The following is a 20,923-nucleotide window of genomic DNA, read 5'->3' as shown; positions in this document are numbered from 1 at the left end:
CACACTGCAGTATGTGTCAACATTCCTTTCTAAGGCTGGATAATATTCTATTGTATGTATTGTATGTATATTATCACATTTTGTTTATTCATTCTTCCATTGATGGTTGATGGACATTTGGGTAGTTTCCACCTTTTGGCTATTATGAATAATGCTGCTGTGAATATTAATGTACAAATATCTGTTCAAGTATTTAATTTTAATTAATTTTAAATTTAAAGAGCCACATGTGTTCACTGTCTACCATGTCGGACAGTTCTAGACCTTTTCAGTAGACAGAGGTAAAAAATAAATTTTTTATTATTTATTTATTTACTTATTTTAGAGAGAGCAAGCAGGGACAGAGGGGCAGAGGGAGATGAAGATACACAATCCTAAGCAGGCTCCATGCTCAGCACAGAGCTGGACCAGGGCTCAATCTCACAACCCTGAGATCATGACCTGAGCTGAAATCAAGAGTCCAAGCCTTTACTGACTGAGCCACCCAGGTGCCCCAGAAATACATTTTTTTTAATTCATGCTAATACTTTACATTTAAACCCAAGATTAAAGATCTTTAACTTAGCCCAGGTGGCTCAGAGGTTTAGCGCCATCTTTGGCTCAAGGTGTGATCCTGGGGACCTTGGATCGAGTCTCATGTTGGGCTCCCTGCATGGTGCCTGCTTCTCCCTCTGCCTGTGTCTCTGCCTCTCGTTCTCTCTGTGTCTCTCATGAATAAATAAATAAAATATTTTTTAAAAAGTTTTTAACTTATTTTACAGTTCTATCTCTTCTCTCGAGCTGAAAATGTTGGTTCCTATTATTACCATACTAATTATTTACTATATCTCACTTATGCAATTCCAGAACAGCAATAACAATATTTTTAGGAAGACCAGGACTACTGCAAACAACCTGAGATTTCTTTGCTGCTCCTTTTGCCCTTACTAGTTAAGAACAATCAAATTGTTAGGTTTTAAAGTCACTTGAATTCTTTTCTGTAATGTTAAGCTACCAACTTGACATGCATTAGGTTCATTTGTTTCATTTTGTTTTCCATTTGTAGGAATTGATTTATTTTTTCGTTGTAATTACACAAATCCATAGCCAAAGGGACAAGCACATTTAGAGAAGTCTAGTTTCTACCTACAAGTCATCCTCCTGATCCGGGCTGGTAACTACTTTTATGTTACTTTTTAAGGTAGGAAAATAGGCATGTATGTTCTTAACTGCCTCTGCCCCTTCTTAGTAAAATTCTACACACACTGTCCTACAACATTTTTTTTTTCTCAACCATAAGCTTTGAAGATCAGCCGGCAGCAGAACATAGGAACCGTCCTTGCACCTGTGACAGCTGCTCCGCTGTGCGGCTCCTCCTGCGGGACACTGGGCTGTGTCCAGTCCTCCGCTATCTTCCCTTCTGTCGTGGAAAGGGCACTGATGATTATGGAAAGGCCCAGAGAGGCAAAGCTGTCAAGAAGGCAGCCTAGCTGCGTGCGTGGGGTGAGGGAAAAGAAGTATAATTTCTGTTGGAGAAGCTATTGTGGGCTGATATGGTGCCCTCAAGTCCAGCATCCCGAGCAGGGAGGGGGCCGGGACGCTGGGGACGGGCGATGAGGGCGGAGGTGCGCGCTCCGCCACCCGCTCACCTGCACGGTTCCCACCTTCGCTGCGCTTTTTGCGAGGCTTGGTGGCTCTGCTGGACCGTCTCCCCGCTGTGGCACCAGGAGCCCCGGGGCGAAGCTAGCACGTGGCCCGCAGGGCGAGCCACCTGCCAGTCAGGTGCAGGCGCGGCGCTCCCAAGGGCAGGGTGTGCCCCCCCCAGCCCCGGGGCTGGTGGGAGGGCCTTCGTCACACCCTCCGCCGCCAGGGGGGTCGCCTAATGAGGGATTGGGCCAGGGCAGCGGAGTGACGGCGACGGCAGGCCGGGGTGGGGAGGAGGGGGCGCTCAGTGGCGCTCCCGCGCGGCGGGCCGCGTGTGCCAGCGCTCTGCCCCACAGGCAGCAGCCGGGAAGCCCGATTTCAGGGGACACACCGCCTTCTTGCGGCCGACCGCCCATCCGAACTGGAGCCTGTTTGGGCCACACCCTGAGCGGCCGCCACGCGCGCGGTCGGGTCCACCGAGGCAGCCGCTCCACGCGGGACCTCTCCGGCCCGGGCCCGGCCGCACTGCGCCTGCGCCGGGCCGCGCCGACCGAACCACCGCCGGGGCAGGGGTGCGTGCGGCGCGGAGCTCCCCCGCCCCCTGGGGCGGCCCGTTGCCATGGAGTCGCCCGCCGCCAACGCCGCCGCCGCAGCCGCCCGCGCTGCAGAGGAGCCCCCGGAGGAGCTGCCGCGAACCTCGGCGGGCCGCGGAGAGGTGGGTCCGTCGGTCCGGAGCCCCCGGCCTGGGTCGGCGCCCTCCGCCCAGGTTCTGACAGGCGAGCACTTGCTGCGGTGGGTCTCGCCCCCGGGGTCTTGGGGCTCTGCCCTGACGCGGCCGCCCCCCGGGGTCGTGCGCCGGGCTTTGCGGGGCTGTAGGGTGCGGTCGCGGATCTTCCGTGCCGGGCACTGAGCAGAGCTGGGGGGAGCCTGGCTGGTGGGCCCCTGGGAGGAAGGGCTCCTCCTCCCCGAGCTCCCGGAGTGCTCCCTCTGGCGCCCTGAGCTCCTGGAGTGCTCCCGAGGTCCTCCCCGAGCTCCCGGAGTGGTCCTGCGATCCTCTCCGGGCTCCCGGAGTGCTTCCTCGGTCCTCCCGGTGTCCTTCTCGAGTCCTTACCCCCCTGGAGTTTTCTAAGTAGGCTCCGCGCCCAGCGGGGCTTGAACTCAGGACCCTGACATTGAGACCGTAGCGGAGATCAAGAGCCCGCCGCTTCACCAACTGAGCCACACAGGCGCCCCCATTGGGTGTTTGAAAGGATAACCGGGTTTGGGCAGCGGAGAGGCCGGTGCTGTTTCCCACCAGCTGCTGTCTAGGCGCCTTTGCTGAACATCTGCCCTGCGCCAGGTGCCGCGCAGGTGCTGCGCCAAGTCCGAGCAGACTGCGCTGGTCCCCCAAGGCGCCAAGGGTTCCTTCACAGGTACCTTCTGCAGGTAGACGCGCGCACATCCACGCACACAGCGCACAAATTGCTTTTAAAGTGAACATCAGGGATCCCTGGGTGGCGCAGCGGTTTAGCGCCTGCCTTTGGCCCAGGGCGCGATCCTGGAGACCAGGGATCGAGTCCCACGTCAGGCTCCAGGTGCATGGAGCCTGCTTCTCCCTCTGCCTATGTCTCTGCCTCTCTCTCTCTCTCTCTCTCTCTCTCTCTGTGTGTGACTATCATAAATAAATAAAAATTTAAAAAAAAATAAAAAATAAAGTGAACATCAGTAACAACTGCTCAGGTCAAGAAATAAAACCATGTGAGCACCGCAAAAGTCAAGCCACCGCTCTGCTGCCGCCTGCTGACCTCACTCACCCCCAAGACATGGGGACTGGCTTTTGTGGTTCTAATTTGCTTGATTTTCCATAGGTGTACCACCTATGTACGCTTTCCTAAGCAACATAATTAAGTTTCGCCGGTTTTTAAACTTCATATAAATGGAATAATATTGTATATGTTCTTTTTTTAATTTTTGAAACAACCCCACGTTTACAGAAAATTGCAAGTTCAGTACCAAAAATCTTTTCCTGAAGCATTTGAGCTTAAGTCGCTTCCATGATGCTTTCTGACCACACCACACTGTAGAGGGTGTCTCCTATGTGCAAGAACGTTCTCCCAGGTGACCCCAGCGTGATAATCAAAGTCAGGACAGTCACAGGTGTCAGCACCACGGGTCCTCAGCCCCAGGGAAGTGTTTTGACCATCGATCCCATAAAGTCACAAAAGCAAAAGGACCCAGTGTGGGACGGCACTTTGCACTCTGTTGTTGTCGTGTTTGTTAGTTCCCAGTCCACTGCAGTCCCCACTTTTCCCTGGCTTTCATGACTTGGCTGTGGGCGGGCTTGTAGAAAGTTCTTCCTGTGGGCTTGTCTCATGTTTCCTCAAGATTAGATTTGCATTATGCATCCTTGGCAGGAAAGTCATAGAATTTATGCACAACTTTCTGCTTATTCTACCCAGTCCGGTGGCTCACAGTGACACATTTGTCACATTACCGATGAAATTTACCCTGATCACTCAATTAAAATGGTGTTACTTTGTACCTTGGTAATTTACACAGGGAGACGTTTTGAAACTCTGGCCATGTCATCCCTCCCATGCGTGTGCCGAGTGTCTCACAGGGGACAGCTCCCCCACCCTGTTTGGGCTTCAGTGCCCTCCAGGGTGGCCTTCCTCCTACTCAGGCCCTGACATCCTGCTCTGGGCTGCGACTCCCCCACACTGGCATCCCAGTCTGGGCCACTGTGGATCCTGCTTGGCCCACCCCATCTGGGGTACCTCCTCTGAAAGTGGAGGAAAGAGGAAAGGCAGTATATTTGCTTTTGCACCTTCCCTGTCAGCTGTGCTGAAGAGGTGCGCCCACAGTATGACACAGCTGTGGACAATTCTTCGTTTCCCTAGAGCACTATACGGGAGGAATCCTGCTATTGGTGTTGCTTGGCTATTGGTCTTCGGACTTCCTGCTGTTACCAGCACTGCAGCTCTGGGAGGTCCTCTTATGTCTCCTGGTGTTGAGTGTGTTATAAGTTGAATTGTGTTCCTTCAGGGGGAAAACATCATAGGTGGAAGCCCTAAGCCCTAGTATTTCAGAATGTGACCTCATTTGGAAATAGGGTCCTGGGAAATGTTATTAGTTAAGATGAGGTCATACTGGAGTCCTGAATATGACGGGTATCCTTATAAAAATGAGGTATTTGAATGTAGATGTCCCACAGAGAGAACGTCAGGTGAATGCTGGAGTTAGCCTGCCACAAGCCAGGGATCTATTAGAACCTAAGGGAGATGTGTGGAACAGATGCTCTCCTAGCACATCAGAGGGAACATCGTCCTGCCAGCACATTTATTTCAGATTCCTGGCCTCTGGAAGTATGAGAGTATACATTTCTGTTGCTGAGACACCCTGTGTTTTGCACTTTGCAATGACCACCCCACAAAACTAATGCAATATGTAAGAGTGTCTGTAGGGTGCACACCCAGGGGTGGAATCGCTGAGGCAGAGAGTATAGGAGGCCAAATAACATCCCCCAGAGATGTCCATGACCTAATCCTTTGAATTTGGGGATATGTTAGAGATGTGGCAGGGGAATTAAGGTTGTTGACCAGGGTTTTAGAGATAGGGACATTATCCTGGATCATTCAGGTGTGCCCAGTACAGCCACAGGGTCCTCAGAAGTGAACAGGGAGGCAGGAGAGCTATTGAGGGAGCCCCAGGAGAAAGGGCCTACATCACACTGCTGACTTTGAATATGGTAGAACAGAGCCTTGAGCCATGGAGTGAGTGTGGGTGACCTCGGGAAACTGGAATATTCCCAAGAGCCTCCAGAAAGGAATGCAGCCCTGCCCACACCTTGATTTTAACTCAGTGAGACTCATTTCAGAATATGACCATCACAATAATAAGGTAGTAAGTCTGTTAAGTCACTGGGTTTGCAGTAACTTGTGCATGTGTGTCTCTAACCCACATGGAACCAGTCACGGCACGAAGGCCGTGCCTGAGGTGTCGATCTTGCACACGTGCTCTGGCACACGCACGCCTGTTAGATTTGGGTGCGGGTCTGTGAATCTGCAGAGCCATTTGGAGACAACTGGCACCTCGACAACACTGAGTCTCCAGTACTTGAGCATTTTTGTATTTATACTGGCTTTATTCTTTCGTTGCACTTTTACTGTGGAAAATTACAAACTCAGAAAGTAGAGAAGGTGGTACCATCACTTTCCGAGCTTGCCAGCTATGTGGCTCCGGGCCCATCCCTGCTCCTCACTGGCAGGTTATGGTTGATGTAGTTTAATGAAAACCCCAGATGTAATGTTTTTACCTGTCACTATAGCTCTAACAGGTAGACTCACTTCCAGCATAACTACGAAGTCATCATCCACCCCAAAAAAATTAACATGAATTTCTTAATGAAATCTAATACTAATCTGTGTTTACTTTCCCACATCATCTCAAAAATGTCTTCGACAGCTGCTTTCTTGAATCAGGATCCAAACAAGACCCACCGTACTGCAGGTGGTTGACTTGTCTCTTAAGACCCTTTTAACTTAAAATGGTCTCCCCTTCCCTCTTTTCCACCATGACATCCGTATGTTGGAAGTTTCTGGATCATTTGTTCTATTTATTATTTAGGCCTTGAATGTCCCCCAGGGAGTCTCCAGCATTTTCTCTGTAGAGGTTCTGCACTTTCGTCATATTGGTTCTTAGGTACTTCATATTTATTGATGTAACTATAAGGAAATGGCATCTTTTCCAAATCTCATTTTCCCATATGTTCTGATAAATGGGAATGTATTTGGTTTTTATGATTGAATTTATATCTAGTGACATTACTAAACTGTCTCAATGACTTTGATAATGGATATCAGTGTGCCCACTTAGATTCTGTACATTCATAGGCGTGTAGTCTGAAAGTGTTTCCAGTTGGGAGTGCCTTTTGTTCCTGTGGGTTCTGGCTGGGAGCCCCTGGCCCTGCAGGTTAAGAGGACGGATGGTGTTTCCTGCGTGTGTTTGGAGACATCCAGCCTTTCCCACATTAGAGAAGTCCATGTTGGTGTAAGATTGCCAAGTCTTTTTAAAAAGTGCAAGTGGAGGGTCACCTGGGTGGCTCAATTTGGGCGTCTGCCTTTGGCTCAGGTCATGATCTCAGGGTCCCAGGATTGAGTCCTGCATTGGGCTCCCCTCAGGGACCCTGATTCTCCCTCTGCCTATGTCTCTGCCTTGAAAAAATAAATAAAATATTTTATTTATTTATTTTTATATATTTTATTTATTTGTTCATGAGAGACACACAGAGAGAGAGAGAGAGAGGTAGAGACACAGGCAGAGGGAGAAGCAGGCTCCATGCAGGGAGCCCGATGCAGGACTCGATCCAGGGTCTCCATGATCAGGACCTGGGCCAAGGTGGCGCTAAACTGCTGAGCTACCCGGGCTGCCCTAAAATCTTTAAAAAAAAATACAAAACTTCTGGTTTTCAGACCCTCTCTCTCACATTTGTTTTTGTTGCTGGAATTTCCTATCTTTTTAGTTTTCTTCCTTCTACTTCCTTTGGGTTTATCTTGCAGTTCTTTATGAAACTGCTTGTACTACGTGTTTAGCGCATGAGCTTTTAGCCTTTTCCCAACAGGCGCGGCGGTTAGGGTCACCAATCCACTGGGCTCCAGATGCCCGGCAGGGCAACAGGCACTATCATTATACTCAGTTGAAATATTGTATCTTATCTGGGATGATGTTTTCTTCAGCCCAGGAGTTCTTTAGAAGGATGTTTCTTAGAGGCACCGGGTTGGCTCACTCCGATAAGCCTCGGACTCTTAATTTCAGCTCAGGTCATGATCTCCAGGTCTTGAGACAGAGGTAGGGCAAGGCTCTTCGCTCCGCTCCGCGGGCACACTCCTTGAGATTCCCCCACCCCCACCCCCTCCCCCTGCACAAGGGGTGCTCTCTCTCTCTCTCTTTTCTCTCTCAAATAAATAAATCTGGGATGCCCAGGTGGCTCAGTTGGTGAAGCATCTGCCTTTGGCTCAGGTCATGATCCTGGGGTCCTAGGATCAAGTCCCATGTCCCTCTCTACCTTCTGCCCATCCCCCTACTTGTGTTCTCACTTTCTCTCAAATAATAAATAAAAATCTTTTTTATTTTTTTTAAAGAAAGTATGTTTCTTAGTTTCTAAAAGTAGTTCTCTATTTGTTACTGATTTGGGCTGATGACTTGGTCAGAGAACAAGCTTTTTATGATTGTTTTGTTGAGGAATAACTGATTTATGGTATTGTGTTCATTTCAGGTGGACACTGCAGTGATCTGATATTTATCGACATTATGAAATCGTTACCAGAAGTCCCATCACCATCTGTCACTGTATACAGTCATCACGACATAATTGACTATATTCCCTACTCTGTATGAAGCTTTGTACCATTTCAGTCCTTGAAACTTATGGAGATCTGCTTTGGACCTGGTGATGGCATTTGTAAATGTTCTGTGTATGCTTCTAGGGAGCACCTAAGATTCTGTAGTTGTCACGTTTTGGATACTTCTGTCAGGTTCAGTGTGTTGATGATGTCATCGAAATGTATGTCATTAATGACTTATTTTATCTGGGTTTGTTACCAGTTCCTAGGAGAGGTGTGTTAAAATTTCCCAGTAGAGTTTGTATTTTGACTTTTTCCCTTGTTCTGTCAATCTTTGCTCTGTTTACTTTGTGACTAAGTTAGTAGATGCACGTGCATTTAAAATTGTTGCATCCTCCTGGTGAGCCGAACATCTGGTCATGATGTTCTTTATCGCTGTTACTGCTTTTTGCTCAGAGTATCTCATGTGTTTCTAGATAAAACTCCACCAGCTTCCTATTTACGGTTTCTATCTAGAGCATCTTTTTCTGACTTTTAAAATGCGGTGCTTCCATAGGGTTGTGTTTCAGATTTCAATTGTGGACAGTTAGATTTCTTGGTGGTTGTTATTGGTCTTTTCAACCAATTTAAAAAAAAACACTTTTTGTTGTTGTTGTTGTTGTTGTTTTACCTTGGGCATTTTAACTATTTATATTATTGCCTTTACTTAGATTTTGACCTGATGATTTTTTATTTTCTAGTCAATTCTTTGAGGTTCTTGAGGCAATTAAAATACAGTTTTACTCTGAATTTCTGCCTATTTTTAGTGTGATGGCTGGCACACTGGACAGCCACATTGCCAAAACCAGAAATGGAAGTTCCAGCTGCTTCTTAAGCATGTTTTAGCAAATCTCTGTTTCTGATTCTACTTCACCCTCGCTTCATAGACACCCAGTTCTGGGGCCTTCTGCCAGCTTGTGCTACATACTCAGCGTTTCATGGTACAAGTTTCTCCCCTCAACGGTCAGTCTCAGTCGGTCAGTCAGTGCCTCCACCTGCTGGGCGATATCATCCTCACACTTCCCAGCTCTGTTTTGTTCAAACTAATTCTTCTCCTTTTCGCCTTGAATTTGTAGATTCATGTGTTAGAGCTCTGAATCTTTCTGCTGTTGTTTTAGGGAGAACTTAAGAGGGAGCAGAGGCCACCTGCTGGAACTACCATTTTTAACTGGATATTCAAAGTGCATGTGGTTTAGGGCACCTGGCTGGCTCAATCACTGGAGCAACAACTCTTTTTTCTTTCTTTTTTCTTTTGTTTTAGGGGATGGAGTAGTGAGGGGTAGAGGGGGAAAGAGAATCTTAAGGTGACTCCATGCCCAGGGCAGAGCCAGACATGGGGCTCCATCTCACAATTCTGAGATCATGACCTGAGCCATAATCAAGAATCCAGGGCTTAACTAACTGCACCACCCAGGCGCCCTGTGACTTTTAATCTCCGGATAGTGAGTTTAAGCCCCATATTGGGTGTAGAAATTACTTAAAAATAAAATCTTTTAAAAAAGTATATGTGGTTTAATGTTATCATTTTAAATGAAACTGTATATGTGCAATGTTCCACCTCTTATCAGACTGTCATTCATGGGGGGGGGGGGTCAATTAAACTACATTATCATGAACACATGGAGTTCTTGGGCATGAAGCAGAACAGATTCGACCACTTTGTGGATAGCTTCTAAAAGCTCTGCCATTCACTGACCAGTAGGTTAATAGACTTTTTTCAAGTGAGAGGAATATTGTTGGCATTTTATAAGATGCCTTAAAATTCTGCCTCTCAGAATTGTAACCCATGATTGTTTCTTTATAGCATTTTACAAAATGAATTACTAGCATTGGCTTATTAATGATTTATGCAGGAAACATTGTTAGGCTTTGAAAATATTTTTCAGCGAATTATTCTGAAGCAATTGCTAAATTAAGCAATGAAAAACAAATTCATCTACAATTTTAGTATCTCCTGCATAATAACAACATTCCGTACCAAGTTCTATGCAGACAAGCTCCTAACATTCCCCAAATGATAACCAAAGTGCAATGAATATTCTGAAATTCCTTAAGAATTGCTTTTGAACTGTACTGTAACATGTATAACATGCTGTATCACACACATATCTTAAATGTTCTCTTGGATGAGTTTTTATAATGATGTACACCTGTGTAACCCCTGCTCCAGACAAGATCTAGAACATCCCCTATCCACCATGTTCTTCATGCCCCACCCCATTCCCTGCCTTTAACCCAGAAACCACTATTACTAGCAATTTGTTTTGCCTGCATTTGGGTTTCTTAGTTGTCTTTTGTATTATGGCTTTCTTTACCTGACATAATGTTTCTGAGATCCATCCACATGTTTTCATGGATCAGTTTCGTTCATCTTGTCACTGAGCAGTGTTCCATCTCCCAGAGATGGACACTTGGGTTGTTTCCAGTTGGGGGCTATATGAGTAAGGTTGCCAAAAGCATTCGTGTACAATATTCTTTTAAGGACATATTTCTGTTTCTCTTGGGCACATATCTTGAGTAGGATTTCTGTGTCACACAGTAAGTCTATGTCAACATTTAGTGTTATGACTTAGTATTTATATTTTTTATTTTAGGCATTCTAATAGGTGTACGGCAGTGTCTCATTCTGGCTTTACTTCACATTTCCCCAGTGACCAATGCTGCTGCACACAGTTTCACAGGCTTATGGACCATTTGTGTATCTTCCCTTACCACGTCTGTCCTAAAATTTCTGTACCTTTTTTTAAAAAGATTTTATTTATTTATTCATGAGACACACACACACACATAGAGAGAGAGAGAGAGAGAGAGAGAGAGACAGAAGAGAGACACAGGCAGACTCCATGCAGGGAGCCTGATGTGGGATTTGATCCTGGGATTCCAGGATCACACCCTAGGCCAAAGGCAGGCACTAAACCACTGAGCCACCCAGGAATCCCCTCTGTACTTTTTTAGTTGGAGTTGGACTTTATATTGTTGATATTTAGGGGCTCATTATATATTCTGGATATAAGACTGTTGTCGGATTTATGTGCTACAAATACTTTTTCCTAGGGGCACCTGGATGGTTCAGTGGCTGAGCGTCTGCCTTTGGCTCAGGTTGTGATCTGGGGTCCAGAGATCCAGTCCCACATTAGGCTCCCTACAGGGAGCCTGCATCTCCCTCTCCTTCTGTGTCTCTCATGAATAAATAAATAAAATCTTTTTAAAAAATATTTTTCCTAGGTTGTGGCTTATCCATTTTCTTAATGTCTTTTATAAGAGAAATTAATAATTCTCATGAAATCCAAGATTTATTTTTTTAACTATGATCTTATTCATGCATGTCTGTAATAATTTTTTTTGTAGCTAATTTCTGCTTCCCAAGATGGAAGAAGATGCTAGCCTATTCCCTAAGAAGGAGCTTTTGGACAATGTCCCACTTTCGGAAGATGGTAATAAAGGTCTTTTCACAAATAACAGGTGTTTAGCAAAAATGAAGATAAATGATGTGCTTCATAGTTTCCTTTAATTATTTTTCATAAGAAAGACTACATCTTTTAAGCTTATTTTTTTCTCAAAGAAGGAGCTTATTTTTTTCTGTCTTTAGTTGAAAGAAAGATAAATTATGGCTGAGAATCTTGAAAGTGGCAGAACATAGTTTTCTATTTTCTAACATCTCTATTGAGAAATATGATGCCATTTTTATCCCAACCCTTTGAATATGACCTATTTTTGTTTTCTTTGCCTGAAAGCTGTTAGATTAAAAAAAATCACTGATAATCTCAAATATTTTCTAAGATGTGCTTTGATGTAGGCTGATGCTGGGCACCAGGCAGGACAATCCAACTTGGACTAATATCCTTGGTCCTCCATCTACCCCCAGCATGGCTTCTTTCTCAGTACTGAAGTAGGTATAGTGAGGCATGGTGATGTGAGGTGAAGTCGTGTGAGATATTGTGAGATGAGGCAAGATGAGATCATATGAAGTATGGTAAGGGTAAGGTGATCAAGTGAGATGGGCTGAAGTGTGGTGTGGTGAGGTGAGGTATGGTGAGGTGTAATGAGATGAGGTAAGTGAAGTGTGGTGAGGTGTGGTGAGATGAGTTATGACATGGTGAGGTATGGTGTGGTAAGGTGAGATGTGGTGAGGTGAAGTGAGCTGATGTGAGGTGTGGTAAAGTAAGGTGTGATGCAGAGGTCTGGTGTGAGGTGTGGTGAGGTTAGTGAGGTGATGTGAGATGATGAGGTGTGGTATTGCGTGATATGGTGATGTGAGCTGAGGTAACATATGGTGTGATGAGGTGAAGTGAAGTTTGATGAGGTGTGATGAGGTGAAGCGAAGTTTAATGAGGTGTGATGAGGTGAAGTAAGATGTGGTAAGGTGAGATGAGATATGGTGACATGAAATGAGGTCAGATGTGGTGGTGAGGTCAGGTATGGTGAGGTAAAGTATGGTGTGTTGAGGTGAGGTGAAGTGTGGTATGTGGTTTATAGTGGTGTAAGGTGGTGAGGTGAGGTGTGGTGAGGTGTAGTGTGATGTGGTAAGGTGAGGTAAGGTAAGGTTGGTGAGGTGAGGTATGGTGTGGTGTGTTGAAGTGAAATTTGGTGAAGTAAGATATGGTGAGGTGAGGTGAGGTGTGGTGAGATAAGGTGAAGTGAGTGAGTGAGATGTACTCACCATACGCAATATACTTCACCATACACAAAGATGTATGGTGAAGTGTGGTGTGGTGAGGTATGTTATGGTGTGATGTTGTGAACTGTGGTGAGGTGAAGTGAGATGCAATGGGGTGAGGTAAGATATGGGTGAAGAATATTGAGGTGGGGGATCCCTGGGTGGCGCAGCGGTTTGGCGCCTGCCTTTGGCCCAGGGCGCGATCCTGGAGACCTGGGATCGAATCCCACGTCGGGCTCCCGGTGCATGGAGCCTGCTTCTCCCTCTGCCTATGTCTCTGCCTCTCTCTCTCTCTGTGTGACTATCATAAATAAATAAAAAATTTAAAAAAAAAAAGAATATTGAGGTGGGATGAGATATCATGCGGTGTGTTGAGGTGAGGTATGGTCTGATGTGGTGTGGTGAGGTGAGGTGAAGTGTGGTGATGTGAGGTTTAGTGAGGTGAGATGTGGAGAGTGGTTTGGTGAGGTGAGGTGTGATATGCTGTGATTTGTGGTATTGTAAGGTTTGGTGAGATAAGCTGTAGTGAGGCGAGGTGAGGTGAGGTATGGTGAGGTGTCTTGAGTTGAGGTGAGGTATGGTAAGGTGAGGTGTGGTGTGGTGAGGTAAGATGTGGTGAGGTGTCTTGAGGTAAGGTGAGGTATGATGCGGTGAGATATGGTGTGGTGAGATGGATGAGGTATGGTGAGGTGTGGTGAGATGTGGTGAAGTGAGATAAGGGTAGGTGAGGTGTGGTGACATGACACATGGTGAGGTGGGATGAGGTGAGGTGAAGTATGGAGTGACATGGTATGGCAATGTGAGGTGAGATGAGATGTGATGTGGTGTGGTTTGTGGTATTGTGAGATCTGGTCAGCTGAAGTGTGGTGAGGTGAGATGAAATGAGGTAAAGTGTGGGTAAGATGAGGTGAGTTGTGGTGTGGTGAGGTCAGGTAAGGTGTGAGGACATGAGGTGTGGTGTAGTGAAGTGAGGTGTGGTAAGGTGAGGTCAGGTGAAGTCAAGTGAGGTGTGGAGTGATGTGGTATGGTGATTGAGGTGAGGTAAGGTATGGTGTGATGAGGTGAAGTGATATGGTGTGGTATGGTTTGGTTTGTGGTGTGATAAGGTTTAGTAAGTGAGGTAAGGAGTAGTGAGGTGATATGAGCTGTGATGTGAGCTCAATGTGGTGATTGAGGGAAGGTATGGTAAAATGAAGTGAGATTAGGTGAAGTGAGGTGAGGTGAAGTTATGTGAGGTGGAGTTAGGTAAGGTGAAGTGTGGTATGGTGAAGTGTAGTGTGGTGAAGTGAGGTGTGGTGCAATGAGATAAGATGAGATGTAGTGGGGTGAGGAGAGATGTAGTGGGGTGAGGTATGGTGAGGTATGTTGAGGTGAGGTATGATGAGGTGAGGTGATGTGTGGTGAAGTGAGGTTTTGTAGAGGTGAGGTGTGGTGAAGTGAGGTTTTGTAGGGTGAGACGTGGAATGTGGTATGATGAGGTGTGGTGTGGTATGGTATGGTTTGTGGGTTGTGAGGTTTGGTGAGATGAGGGATGGTGAGGTGTTTGAGGTGAGGTATCATGTGGTATCTTGAGGTGAGGTAAGGTATGATGAGGTGAGGTGTGATGTATAGTGGGATAAGATGGGTGAGCTATGGTGAAGTGAGGTTAAATGAGAGGAGGTGTGGTGAGGTGAGGTATGATGTGAAGTGAGGTGAGATGTGGTAAGGTGAGGTAAGATGAAGTATGGAGTGATGTGGTATGTTGATGTGACATGAGGAGAGATGTGGTGAGATGAGGTGTGGTGTGGAGTGGCATGGTATGGTGATGTGAGGTGAGATGAGACATGGTGTGGTGTGGCTTGTGGTGTTGTGAAATTTGGTCATGTAAGGTATGGTGAGGTGAGATGAGATGAGGTAAAGTGTGGTGAGATGAGGTAAGTTGTGGTATGGTGAGGTGAAGTAAGGTGTGGTGATGTGAGGTTGGGTGAGGTGAGGTGAGGTGTGGAGTGATGTGGTATGGTGATTGAGGTGAGAATAGGCATGGTGTAGTGTAATGTGGTTTGTGATGTGAGGTAAGGTGTGGTGAGATGAAGTGAGATAAATGGAGGTGAGATTAGGTGAGTTGTTTTGGAGTAAGGTGAGGTAAAGTTAGATGAGGTGAGGTGTGAGATGAAGTGAGGTGAGTTGAGATTTTTGAGAAATGGTGAGTTGAGGTGAGATGTGGTGAGATAAGGTGAAGTGTGGTGTAGTGAGGTAAGGTGTGGTGAGGTGAGATGAAGTGAGGTATGGTGAAGTGAGTTATGGTGAGATGTGATAGCGTGAAGTGAGCTATCATGAGGTACAGTGTAGTGAGATGAAGTGAGTTGTGGTTTGTTGAGGTGAAGCGAGGTAAGGTATAGTGAGATGAGGTGTAGTGAGATGAAGTGAGGTGAACTGAGGTGATATTAGATGAGGTGTGTTGAGGTTAGGTGAGGAATGGTGATATGAGGTAAGGTGAAATGAGGTGAGTTGAGGTACAATTAAGTGGGGTATAGTGAGGTGAGGCAAGGTATGGTGATATGAGGTAAGGTATGGTGAGGTGAGATGAGATGAGGTATGGTGAGGTCAGTTGAGGTGTGATATGAGGTAAGGTGTGGTGAGGTGAGGTCAGGTGACATGAGTTGAGGTGAACTGAATGAGATTAGGTGAGGTATGGTGAGGTAAGATATGGTGGAATGTGCTGAGGTAAATCAGTGCCAACCTTTCCATCTTCTAAAATTGTGTAGGGTTTTCTTGTCCACTCTCCTTCCTATACTCCTTGTGATTTGCACTGATGCCTTTTTTAATTCCTTTCCAGTCATTTTCACTGAGATTTAATGAAGGAGTAGTAATATATGGTATTGTGTAGATTGGCCATGTTTTGCTGGAAGTCTTTAAGACAGTATTTCTCAAACTTTTCTGTCAGAGAACCTTTACATTCTTAAAAATTATTGAAGACCCAAAGAACTTTTATGTTAATTGTATCTTTTAATATTTGCTGTATTAAATATTAAAGCTGAAAATTTTTAATATTCACTTAAATTAGCAAAACTGAAACTACTATAGGTAACAGAAAGAGTCTGATTTATCAGAAGATGGTTGAATCCTCATATCTCATCGAAGTTAGTCTGTTGTGATTCATAGGTCATGTGGCTTTTGCAAAACTCTACACTTAAGAAATGAGCGTGAAAAAGACAATGATGTTTTAGTATTATTAAGAAAATAGTTTTGATGTTGCAGACACTCTAGAAGGGTTTCAGGCACTCACATCAGGGTTCCCTGGGTGGGCCACACTTTGAGAACCGTGGTTCTAAGGTGCCATCAGCATAGTTGCCTGTCAGTTTGAGCTCTCTGGATTTATCCCAGGGCTTCAGACTTGAATGTCTATATCTGCTCTGTTTTCTCTCTTGCCTCGATTTCTAGAAAGAGAGGACCTAGAGGATCCAGAATATGAGGCTGAGTTTCTTCCTCCAGAAGCTGCAAACAGCGCTGACTTGGGATACTGCTGGTAAATGATGCGGGTGGGCAAGCCCAGCCTGGGCATCCTCTGTAGAGAGGCTGAGCTGGGCAGCGAGGTCAGGTGGCGTCCCTTCTACATTCAGCCCACAGAGAAAGCAGAGCACAGATGCTGATAAAAGTAAGAAGAGACCTGCAGTCCCGGATAGACTCAAGGCCTGCCACCTGCGGAAGACCTGGAGCCACCTAGAGAAGCTGCGAGAAGAGAAAGAGCTTTTCATTCAGAAAACCAGGTGAGGAGCGCCAGGGGGCTCAGTCTGACCTCAGTGGAGGTCATGAGCTTGGCATCCGGTCCCACCACGGGCCTGGCAACCCCCACCACCTGTTCCAGGCTCTGGGCTCCGTGGGGAGTCTGCTTCTCCCTCTCCCTCACCCCTTTCCTCACTTTCTTTCTCTCTCTCTCTAATAAATAAAGAAAAAGAAAATCAAGTTAGCCGAGTGGTGGTGGGCGGGGCCAGCAGCGGTAGCGAGCAATGGTGGGCGTGGTAAGTGGTGGGCGTGGCACGTGGCTGTGGGTGAGGCCTAGGTAGTAAGCTGTAATAGGAGGGGTGAGCAGTGGTGGGCGTGGTCAGTGGGGAGCAGCGGGCGTGGTGGGTGGGGGCAGGGTGGTGGGCGTGGCGAGTAGTGGTGGGGGTGGGCAGGTGGTGGGCGGGGCTACCCTTGTTCTGGAGGCTCTGGAGCTAGACCTGGAGGCGGTCCTGGAGTCCTGGATGGGCAGACCTCCTGCCTTGTGGGCTGTGGTCAGGTGAAGCTGCAGCCGGTGCCCTGGTCGCCCCCGCTGGGCCTGGACCTGGCCAGTGCCCTGTATGGGGCTTGCCCTCAGGTGCCCCTACGTGCCCCACAGGCCCTTCCTGCGTGTCCCACAGGCCCCTCGGTCAGCACCGGCAGGGATATAGGTGATCCCCAATGTCTGTGAAGAAACACAGAAAAGTCGGGAAGTTTTGAAGACGGTTATAGCTGTCACCCCTACACCACCGTTAACCTTTTCCCGTTGTTTCTTTCTCTGGAAGACATGCGTGCATTTACGTGATTTCTTTTTGCTATAAGTTATTTTCCCTAAGGAAATGGACCTCTCCCTACCTGTGCTGCATCCAGGTCCACAGGGCAGCTTAGAGCAAGTTTGATTCTGCCGTTTTCATCACAGGAGCTAGAGTTCTGCATCAGGGTTCAATCCAGGCCCACACACTGGCTGGCTGGCTGTTGGGTCTGTGGGTTTTAGAACACGGATGAGGTGCCACAGTTGGATGCCCTCTTGCCTGTGCCCTTTACATGCCTGAGCTCGTTCATTTGTGCTGGTTCATGTTAATTTTCATTTGGGAGGAGGTCACACAGGTGGCTTTCAGAAAACAGATGTCCAATACCCTGATCATGCAGCTTGCTTATGTGAGAGAAATCCCTGGAGAAATGATGTGACCTCAGACCCTGGCCTGGGTGAGAGGGGACAGGTGACATGGCCCCTGGCCTGGGTGAGAGGGGACAGGTGTCCTCAGCTCCTGGCCTGATTGAGAGGGGACAAGTGACTTTGGCTGCTGACCCGGGCAAGGGGGACAGCCCCTGGCCTGGGTGAGGGGGACAGGTGACTGCAGCACCTAGCCTAGGCAAGGAGAGCTGGAGGGAAATACCAACCTAGTCTGTGAAGGCCTAGACCTCACCCTGCCCTGAGCCCCACTGTCCTTTTCTGAAGATGGGTAATCATCGAGGCATCTGCGGGAAGGCATGCAGAGAGACTGAATTCCAGAGAACCACTTACTCAGATTCCGGTTTACTTTCAGAGGAGAGCTGCGTGCTTGCCACCAGAGGATAGATTCCATCACCAAACAACAAGCGAGCGTGGCAGCTGAGGTGGCTGCGGGAAAAGAGGCCAACAACACGTAGGTCTTGCGCACTGGGCACTGAGGGGGCTGACTAGTGCCATGCAAAAGAGGGGCATCCGGGCCCACTCCAACCATGACCTGTACCAACACCTGTGGCCTTGAGTACACGAGGAAGCAGCCTAGCTGACCTCCAGGGTGGGAAACACACAACCCCAAATGGAAACAAACAGATGATCACAAGGACAAGAAAGCTGATGGCCATGAGGTCAGGAGGGGTAATCACTTTGAGGCAGATGCCCAGGGAGGTGTCCTGAGAAATTACCTCCAGGCCAGGACCTAAATGACAGAAACAGCTTCTCTGTAGTAACCAGGAAAGAACCTTCTGGAGAGTGAAGTTGTGCAAAACCCCAAGAGACCCCGAACAGAGGGGCCACCCTGTGGGGACAGTGCAGGGATACCAATGGGCTTAGGGGAAGAAACATGAGGAAGGTGGGCAGAGGTGTAACCAGGGCAGGTTCTCCAGCAAATTCTATACCTGGCCAAGCAGCCAGAGGTGGGTGTAGGAGGTCACACCCACTGCCATCCCCATTGGCTGGTGTAGACAGATTTCTCTCAAGGGCATCACCGGGAAGGCCTGTGGGGTGGCAGCTGCAGGGAGGCTTTCAGGGCCGGGCTGACACCGCCTCCCAGCCTCCTTTGCCCCCTGCCCCTGTGCATCAGCAGCGCCGCCGTGGGCCGCCTCCAGGCAGTGTCCAGACGCCTGTGCATGGAGCTAGACAACGAGAGAGACATGCAGTCGAAGATCACGGCCCTGCTGCAGAAGAGCGAGTGAGTGAGGCAAGGCAGGCAGCCTTCCTGTGGGTGGCTGGATGCTGCCCCTCAAGTATTGAGTGTTGACTTTAACTGCCAAGAAATTGGAAGGGAGCTCATTGATGAAATCATTGAAAGGATAAGACTTCACATTTTTTGAAATGTTTCCCACTTTCTCCATGTGTGCTTACATTTTTAAGAACTATGAAATCTGCTTCTTTTCCTTTTCCCCTTTCCTGCTTTGTGCTTCCCAAGAACCACCAGCACCATTTTTAAAAAAGATTTTATTGATTTATTTGAGAGAGAAAAAGAGAGAGCGCATGAGTGGAGGGAGGGGTAGAGGGAGAAGCAGACCCCCTCACTGAGCAGGGAACCCAATGTGGGGCTCTGTCCAAGGACCTCAAGATCACGACCTGAGAGGAAAGCAGATGCTTCGCCTGCTGAGCCTCCCAAGTGTCCCTCACCAGCACCATTTTAAAAATTGTTTTGGGGGCGCCTGACAGGCTCAGTTCAGTTAGTTGAACGTCCGACTCTTGATCTCAGGGTCAGGAGGTGGAGCCCCGCCCCAGGTTCTAGGCTGGAGAGTTTGCCTGAGATTCTCCTCCCTTAGCCCCTCCCTGCTCACACTCTCCCTTAAAAAAAAAAGATTAAAAAGTGTTTCACAACCTTTGTAAAGCATCCCCCAGAAAAGAGACTGTTGCATTGTCTTTAATATTTTCCAGACCAGGCTGTGAACATCAGCATTGCCTCTAGCCAGTTGAAGCAAAAAAGGGATTTCAGGAGGGAATCAGATGGGTCATGTCCCTCATGTCCTGCTTCCCTGCACGGTGACCCCCTCCCCCAGGGGCAAGAGGGCATAGACAGACCTGGGCAGGGCGTCGGCCACAGGCCACCCCTCTGCTGGAAGAACCACAGATGCCCACCGCCCCCCCCCCCCATGGCGACTCTTGGGGCCAGGAATCTGTGTATAACCCATCCCTCCTGTGAGTTAGACACAAGCTGGTCTGATCTCCTGGGTCCCGTGGGCTAAAGCATAACACCCTCCCCAAAATCTAATGGGGAGAGGGGTGAGAGTAAGATGGCCAGGATGGTAGATCTATCTGTGAGCAAGCAAGGAAGGACAATGGGCATTTGTGTAGCCCTTGCTTGACAGTTGGCCACAGAGCCAGGTCTCACCAACCAGCACCCAGGTGGGCAGTAGTCTTTACTAGAATGGCAAAAACCCTGGAGCTCCTGCCTTGTCAGATCCCCAGATGCACCTGTGTTCTCGCATGTAGGGGTAATCTGGTGCATCCTCAGTTAAACATGACAAGCATTTATTACCTCAGCCATCCTAGACGGTCTGGAACCCAGGAGTAGTGTAGCTGAGGGGTTCTGGCTCAGGGTCTCCCATGAGGTGTCAGCCAAGGCAATATTGGAAGGTTCACTGGGCTGGGGTATCAGCCTCTGCTCACTCAGTTCCACCCAACATGGGCCTCATCCTAGGGCTACTTGTGACAGGGCACTGAGCCCCAGGGTGAACAATGTGGAGGGAGGGGGCAGTAGCAAAGCAAAAGCCCCAGAGTCATCTCAGAATGACATACCATTATTTCTGCCATGTTTGGATCAACCATGGGGCCAGGTGGGTGCAAACTCAGGGGTGTGCATACAGGAGGCAGGGTCACAGGCTGTCATCTTGGAGACTGGTCACCTCATACTGAGTCTCAAGTTCCCCAGCAAAACCAGCCACTATGCACTTGAGGCACCTGGCAAGTGGTGATCTGGGTGTTTACACCATCTCAGCACTGTCCTCTCTGAAATGATATTGTGTGGAAGTCATGGGGCTGCATGATGAGCTGAGCCACTGTGCCTCCTCGGAATCACAGCAGTGACAAAGACACAGGTGAAGAAGGAAGCCCTGTATGCAGATCATTCCTGAGGGCCCGAATCACTGCATCTGCCATAGTGGAAGGCCATCTGGGTCCTGAGGGGCATGTGCAGAGTGGGGCCAGCTCGGCCCTGGAGAGGGCAAATCTGTGTGGCTAGCCTGTCTGCCTCATTGATGAGAGGGTTCTCTCAAATGGGGTCTCGATATCCTCATGCTCTGGGCCAGTTCTGAGAAGTTCGCCCACTTGATGCCTCAGGCCATTGACCTCTGGGCCACCAGC

The 20,923-nt window shown here is 47.9% G+C and overlaps 1 protein-coding gene across 4 annotated transcripts in view; it reads left to right on the top strand.

The window, feature by feature from the left end:
• Positions 1-2,205: 2,205 nt before the first annotated feature.
• CFAP74 (cilia and flagella associated protein 74) overlaps positions 2,206-20,923 on the top strand; it is a 65,866-nt gene continuing 47,148 nt past the window's right edge. For 2 of the 4 annotated variants that reach the window (XM_025427475.3, XM_025427469.3), the window contains exons 1-6: positions 2,206-2,338; positions 11,331-11,416; positions 16,060-16,144; positions 16,239-16,385; positions 17,925-18,023; positions 18,690-18,794. In XM_025427475.3, coding sequence (XP_025283260.1) covers positions 11,350-11,416; positions 16,060-16,144; positions 16,239-16,385; positions 17,925-18,023; positions 18,690-18,794 — 503 coding nt within the window. In that variant the 5' untranslated portion in view covers positions 2,206-2,338; positions 11,331-11,349. Of the gene's footprint in view, positions 2,339-2,392; positions 2,416-11,330; positions 11,417-16,059; positions 16,145-16,238; positions 16,386-17,924; positions 18,024-18,686; positions 18,795-20,923 lie in introns of those variants that run through there. The other 2 variants (XM_025427468.3, XM_035715966.2) reach the window with 2 other exon arrangements.

This window comes from Canis lupus, chromosome 5 (assembly GCF_003254725.2).
Source record: "Canis lupus dingo isolate Sandy chromosome 5, ASM325472v2, whole genome shotgun sequence".
Lineage (NCBI taxonomy): Eukaryota > Metazoa > Chordata > Mammalia > Carnivora > Canidae > Canis > Canis lupus.
Note: the sequence above shows the minus strand (reverse complement) of the source record. Positions and strands in the feature narration are given on the sequence as shown.